The sequence below is a fragment of the Berghia stephanieae genome, unplaced genomic scaffold (assembly GCF_034508935.2).
Source record: "Berghia stephanieae isolate SIO BIC M18660-M18661 unplaced genomic scaffold, UCSD_Bste_1.3 scaffold1036, whole genome shotgun sequence".
NCBI lineage: Eukaryota > Metazoa > Mollusca > Gastropoda > Nudibranchia > Aeolidiidae > Berghia > Berghia stephanieae.
In genome coordinates this window covers 7,501-14,889 of record NW_027621998.1, presented here as the reverse complement: position 1 = coordinate 14,889, position 7,389 = coordinate 7,501, and the positions used below count along the sequence as shown (strand labels likewise).

Below are 7,389 nucleotides of genomic sequence, written 5' to 3'. Positions count from 1 at the left end.
TCTGTAATGAAAATAAAAACACAATGAGATTGATTCTTGATGGGAAATTTTATGATTAGTTTTTCCGTTACTTACTGCTATAGAGAAGAAAAGTCGTGCGCCCACACCTTTACTTTCGGGGGAAACCATTAATGAAAAGGTTACATTTTGAATCAAAAGGGGGACAGCGTGGCTCAGCAGTACGGTTTTTTGCTTCGTACCCAAAAGGTACTGGGGTTTGACTACCCGCCTCCTTGTGTGGTCTTGAGCAAATCACCTTACCCTAGCTCACTTTGCGGTGCTGCACTGCGGCTGATGCCTGGGTTATTCCAGTGTTCCCTTGAAATAGACCATACGTTCGGCATAAAAGGAATTGCCCTTAAATGGTTTACATCATATTTACAGGATCGATGGCAGACTGTCATGGTGAATGGTATTCAGTCAGAACAAGTTTTACTAAATTTTGGAGTGCCACAAGGCTCTGTTCTTGGCCCTGTCCTTTTTACTGTATATATGCAGCCCCTTTCTAGTGTGATATCCAGATTCAATCTGAGTTATCATTTTTATGCAGATGATACGCAAATATATGATTCAGCACCCCTTAGTAATTTACAGTTCTTAACCCTCTAGAACCCAGTATGACATAAACGTCATACGTATTAAAGGGAGGCTGCCCTTGGTGACAATTAAACTATTATATTTTTTTATTATTGGCAGTTATTCCCCTTTACCCTTTCTAGCTCCCCGAAGAAGGAGATTGGTTTTTGGAAGATTTTTTATTAGTTTCCTTTTCCTGTTTACATTTTTGCCCACAAAGTTTGGAAGCACTACATTACTACATTATTTTCATCCGCGCCAATCAGATCTAAGGTGAGTAGCATCAGTATTATTTTTTTGATCTTATCATTCTCTAATGTCTGTATTTATATTCTAATTCAGTTTTAAAATTTAGATTGTATTTACTTTTGATGAAAATGAAGTTGAAATAGTAGTATGACAAAAACGTCATACCGGGCACAAGGCCAATTTCCTATATGACATAAATGTCATAGTGGGTCTTACAGGGATAAGTATCCCCATGGGAGGTAAATGTTTATCATATTTAAGGTATTATTATTCTGTCTGTTTTTTTTCTTGCCATGCTTTATTTATATATTTTTTTTTCTTTCTCCTCTTTTCTTTTAGAATGGATAGTGACTCTGAAATTGACGATTTGGTAGCCTGTATCGACCCAAATGAGAGCGATTTTTTTGATTCTGAAGATGAATATGTGCCAAGTGATGATGATTTCGAGTCCGATGATGAAGAAATACAACGACCAAAACGCAAAAAGAGAAGATTAACAGTATCTGACAATGGTTTTGACGAAGAGGATGACATACCCCTGGCTGTCGTTAGAGCTGAACTACTGCAACAACAGGATGCATTGGCCGCAGAAATCGACGAAGATATTCTGACACAAATGATGAATCAGGGAATGTGGATACGTATGCCTTTCACACCACCAGACACAACATTCACTGGTGATGTTGAGCCAATGCCTGATGATTTGAAAACTCCTTATGAATTTTTTAGGGAGATTATCTCTGATGAAATGTTGGAAAATGTTGAACAGCAGACAAACATTTATGCAATGGCTGAGAAGGGAATTCAGTTCAAATGCACAAAGAAAGAAATAGAAAAGTTTATAGGTATTTATCTTCGAATGGGACAAATGAAAGCCCATTGTGTGAGAGCATATTGGGCATTTGCAACAAGGTATCCTCCAATTGCTGACGTGTTTGTGAGAAATCGCTTTCTGCAGCTTTGTCGTTACATTCACTTCACAGACAATACCACACCCAATGATAGTGATCGTATTTGGAAACTTCGTCCCTGGCTGAACAGCCTAAAAGAAAATCTAAAACATCTCATTCCCCTTGAAACACAAAGTGTTGATGAAGTCATGGTAGCTTTTAAAGGGCACAGTGTGGTCAAACAATATATGAAAAACAAACCACACAAGTGGGGCATAAAACTCTGGGCACGGACCGGTAGTGATGGGTTGCTACATGACTTCACTGTTTACCAATCTATAAAGTCCTCAACAAAATCAAAATTAGGCATGACAGGAGAGGTGGTGATGGACATGGTAAAACATTTGGAGTCAAACAAAAATTACAAAGTCTTTGCTGACAATCTTTTTTCTAGTTTGGAATTGGTGAAATGCCTGAAAGAACGCGGAATATTCTATTCTGGAACAGTACGAGAAAACCGTCTCAAAGGCTGTGAGTTCAGATCAGAAAAAGACATGAAGAAGGATCGAAGAGGAGTGCACGACAGTTTGATTGAAGTTGATAGCAATATTGTGGCAGTGAGATGGTATGACAATAAAAAAGTGGATGTCATTTCATCGTTCAAGGGGTTGATCCTATCACAAAAGTACACCGTTATGACAGAAAGAAGAAGGAAAGAATAGAAGTGCCATGCCCTGAAGTTATTAAATCCTACAATAAATATATGGGTGGCGTCGATCTCTTGGACTCTTTGACGGCTTTGTACAAAGCAAAAATCAAAACTCGCCGCTGGTATTTGTACATTTTCTATCATACCATCAACATGACTGTTGTAACAAGTTGGATTTTGTATAGGCGCCATTGTGCTCTCCTTGGCGTAAAACCAAAGAAACTGAGTGACTTCCAGTCAGAAATTGCTACTAGTCTAATACACGTTGCCACAAAACCAGGTCGACCATCATTAGACAGTGGCGCCGACAAAACAAATAAGACACTGCCATCTGTTCGTCCAACAGATGATGTGCGACTTGATGGTACCAACCACCTTCCACGTAGTGCAAAGAGACAATTTTGTAAATTCCCTGGATGTCACCAGAAAGCAGTGATGTTTTGCTGCAAATGCAATTTAAATTTGTGCTGCAATAAGCAAAGAAACTGTTTTTACAAGTTTCACACACAGAGACAGATCTAAAATCTTTTGTGCCCAGTATGACGTTTTTGTCATATCCTTATTGGTTCCATTAATGCCCAATATGACATTTTTGTCATAGTCTGTAACTTTTTTGTAAATTTTTTTTTCAAAAATTAAAAGTTGATTAATGTTTTATACATCATTTCTGACTTATTTTGTGGAAAAAAATAATTTTTTTATCCATGGGATCTAATCTTGGGCTCTAGAGGGTTAATACAACGAATTACGAGCTGTTTTAATGAGATTAAATCTTGGATGTACCACAATAAGTTAAAATTAAATGATAGTAAAACTGAGATTTTAATGTGTGGAAGGCCGAGTATCCTTAAACAGGCAAATAAATCACCTATTACTCTCGGAAATAGCACAATAGAATTTTCAAATAAAGCAAAAAACCTTGGCGTCATCATTGATAAAGATCTTTCCATGACAAGCCACGTGAATAACACCATACAATCTATGTACATAGAAATGAAAAAAATAAGCAAAATTCGTAATTTAATACTGAAGCATATAACAGAACTTTTAATTAATTCCCTGGTTTTATCTAAATTGGACTATTGTAACTCCCTTTGGGCGAATTTAGCTAAAGACAAAATTAGCAAACTTCAGGTTGCTCAAAATAACGCAGCCAAGCTCATTGTACGCAATAACAAAAAATACCCGTCAGCAACTCTTCTTCTCCGTGAGTTACATTGGCTTCCTGTGGAAAAAAGAGTTGCCTATAAGATTTGTACTGTTGTCTACAAATCCCTGAGCACGAACAGTCCCTCCTATATTAAAGACCTTCTAAACATATATGTCCCCAATAGAAACTTGAGGTCAAGCAGTGACCAATCAATCCTTGTCAAACCTAAGCCATTGCGTAAAATAGGTGAACAGTCTTTTCAATTTTCGGCCCCCCATTTTTGGAACTCTATCCCGTCACACGTGAGATGCTCGGATTCGTTGACAACGTTCAAATCTCACTTAAAGTTTTATCTTTTTACGTCATAATGTTGCAATATTATTTTCATATTTTGTTGTTGTTAAATTGAATTCGTATCACGTTTCCTTCACACTTGTCTCACTGTAATATGTTTTGTTTTATATCACTGTAAAGCGCTTAGAGCCTGTGACAACGGGGTAAAGCGCTATATAAATGCCATTTATTATTATTATGATTATTATAGAGACACATTTCCTCTTGGGGATTAATAAAGGGAATTTATTTTTTTAAGATGATATAACTATTTTAGTAGCAGGATGTATTAGCAGATTCTAAGGACCACAGACTGTAAAAGAACGAGGATGGATGATCTTTATTGACAACCAGCGTATATTTAGACTAGAAAATACAAAACCATCACTCTGAAATCAGAAGATCATTTACACAAGGCACGTATCCAGTCCTTCGGAAGATTAGTTTTACACTTCTAGTGAGATTGGAACCCGTTTTATTTTTTTAAAATTTTTTTTACATCGCACTTTTGTTCCCTATTGTTGAGACAACAACTTGCTTTAAAAAAACTGATCAGAATTGTATGTTTTGTATGTTTATTTCTGATCAGAATTGTATGTTTTGTATGTTTATTTCTGATCAGAATTGTATGTTTTGTATGTTTATTTCTGATCAGAATTGTATGTTTTGTATGTTTATTTCTGATCAGAATTGTATGTTTTGTATGTTTATTTCTGATCAGAATTGTATGTTTTGTATGTTTATTTCTGATCAGAATTGTATGTTTTGTATGTTTATTTCTGATCAGAATTGTATGTTTTGTATGTTTATTTCTGATCAGAATTGTATGTTTTGTATGTTTATTTCTGATCAGAATTGTATGTTTTGTATGTTTATTTCTGATCAGAATTGTATGTTTTGTATGTTTATTTCTGATCATAATTGTATGTTTTGTATGTTTATTTCTGATCAGAATTGTATGTTTTGTATGTTTATTTCTGATCAGAATTGTATGTTTTGTATGTTTATTTCTGATCAGAATTGTATGTTTTGTATGTTTATTTCTGATCAGAATTGTATGTTTTGTATGTTTATTTCTGATCAGAATTGTATGTTTTGTATGTTTATTTCTGATCAGAATTGTATGTTTTGTTTGTTTATTTCTGATCAGAATTGTATGTTTTGTATGTTTATTTCTGATCAGAATTGTATGTTTTGTATGTTTATTTCTGATCAGAATTGTATGTTTTGTATGTTTATTTCTGATCAGAATTGTATGTTTTGTATGTTTATTTCTGATCAGAATTGTATGTTTTGTATGTTTATTTCTGATCAGAATTGTATGGTTTGTATGTTTGTATGTTTTGTATGTTTATTTCTGATCAGAATTGTTGTGTTTTGTATGTTTATTTCTTCTCCACTTTTCTTTACACAACAGGAGAAAGTCCCCTGGGAACTACATCTGTCTGGGAGCTTTTGTAAGTACACTGTTGAATAGAACAGGCCAAAACTTTTGATCTGGTTGTAGACAATAATATTAGTATTCGACTTTTTATTGTTGCTGTTGTTATGATTGTCATCATCGTTATTATCATTATCATCATCATCATCTTCATCACCTTCGTCATCACCTTCACCTTCCATTATCTTTCTCCTCCCCATTGATATTCTTCTTCTTCATCACCATTATTTTCTTCTTATTCTCCTCCTCCTCCTCCTCCTCCTCCTCCTTCTCCTCCTCCTCCTCCTCCTCTCCTCCTCCTCCTCCTCCTCCTCCTCCTCCTCCTCCTCCTCCTCCTCCTTTTTTCTTCTTCTTCTTCTTCTTCTCTTCTTCTTCTTCTTCTTCTTCTTCTTCTTCTTCTTCTTCTTCTTCTTCTTCTTCTTCTTCTTCTTCTTCTTCTTCTTCTCTTCTTCTTCTTCTTCTTCTTCTTCTTCTTCTTCTTCTTCTTCTTCTTCTTCTTCTTCTTCTTCTTCTTCTTCTTCTTCTTTTTCATCCTCTTCTAGTGCATTTTAATATTCTTGTTTTAAGCTTCCATTTAATTTTGTTGTTTTGTATTTTTATCATATCCATTTATTTGTTTCATCTCCAGACTCTCTGTTTCTCATACATGGCTGCAATGATCAGCAGGTAATTTTGATTTTCCATTTTAAAAAAAAAAAGATTTCTTAAAAATAATCCGATTTCTGTTCCTTGAAAAACGGATTTAGCCCAAAAAAAATTATTTTTTTAAATTTCCTCTTGAAAAAAGGGTTTTGCACAAAGATATAGAGACATTTTTTTCCCTTGAAAAGGGGATTTTTGCCTAAAATTATGCAGATTTTCCCAATGGAAAAACAGACTTTTGCCTCAACATAAACAGATTATTTTTTTATTATTGTTGCTTGCTTGTAACATGTCTGTTGTAAAATTGTCTTACAATATGTACAGTACAGCAGTTTTTGTTTTGTTTTGTTTGTTGAACACAGCTTCCACGACACGAACATTGTGCTGATTGCCATGGGTATCACAGCTCTCGTATGCCTCTCCATCTCTATTTTTGCCATCCAGACTAAGGTAAGTTGGCACAGATTTGATTTCTGCCTGGGGTCTTTTGACCTGTCATGGTGGACATGTCTTTTTGACTTCCCATAGTGGGCGGGGTCTTTTGACTTCCCATTGTGGGCGGGGTCTTTTGACTTCCCATAGTGGGCGGGGTCTTTTGACTTCCCATTGTGGGTGGGATCTTTTGACCTCCCATGGTTGAAACACTGGGGGGGGGGGGGGGGGGGGGGGGGGGATTACTTTACAAAAGTGTAGCATCCAATTGTGGGCGAGGTCTTTTGACTTCCCATTGTGGGCGGGGTCTATTGACTTCCCATTGTGGGCGGGGTCTTTTGACTTCCCATTGTGGGCGGGGTCTTTTGACTTCCCATTGTGGGCGGGGTCTTTTGACTTCCCATTGTGGGCGGGGTCTGTTGACTTCCCTTGTGTGGCGGGATCTTTTGACTTCCCATTGTGGGCGGGATCTTTTGACTTCCCTTTGTGGGCGGGATCTTTTGACCTCCCATGGATGAGAGGGGGAAAAGGGGGGGGGGGGGGGGGGGGGGGATCCTTTACAAAAGTGTAGCATCCAATTCAAAGGGTAGCAAGCAATTGCTATTCTCCATTTCACGCAATAGAAACTCAAATAAACTCTGCTGCATGGGCCTTATGGCTCTAAAGGACTGTTTTGCGTGCCCTACGATTCTAACAACATGACCATCTTCCTCTTTGACTTTGTGCGACTATGTGGTCTAGCGGTATGACACTCGCTCTTGGATCGGAAGGTCCTGAGTTCGAGCCTAGTTCAGCGTATATTTGAGTGTTGGAAAAGGCTCTTTACTCACATTCTCTCACCATACTCAGGTGTAAAATGAGTACGAAAAAAATTGTAATATCGCCTAACTGGCGTCATGTTTCGTTCTACATGTTAGGGACCATTTGTAAAGCACTTTGTTTGAGCACCTTAAGTGGATATCACGCT

At 36.9% G+C, this 7,389-nt stretch overlaps 1 protein-coding gene across 1 annotated transcript in view; it reads left to right on the top strand.

The window, feature by feature from the left end:
- Nucleotides 1-4,210: 4,210 nt before the first annotated feature.
- Nucleotides 4,211-7,389, top strand: part of LOC144960912 (protein lifeguard 2-like) — a 10,063-nt gene continuing 6,884 nt past the window's right edge. Inside the window, exons 1-3 of the mRNA XM_078894296.1 lie at nucleotides 4,211-5,364; nucleotides 5,977-6,014; nucleotides 6,353-6,440. Coding sequence (XP_078750422.1) covers nucleotides 5,995-6,014; nucleotides 6,353-6,440 — 108 coding nt within the window. The 5' untranslated portion in view covers nucleotides 4,211-5,364; nucleotides 5,977-5,994. The remainder of the gene's footprint in view (nucleotides 5,365-5,976; nucleotides 6,015-6,352; nucleotides 6,441-7,389) is intronic.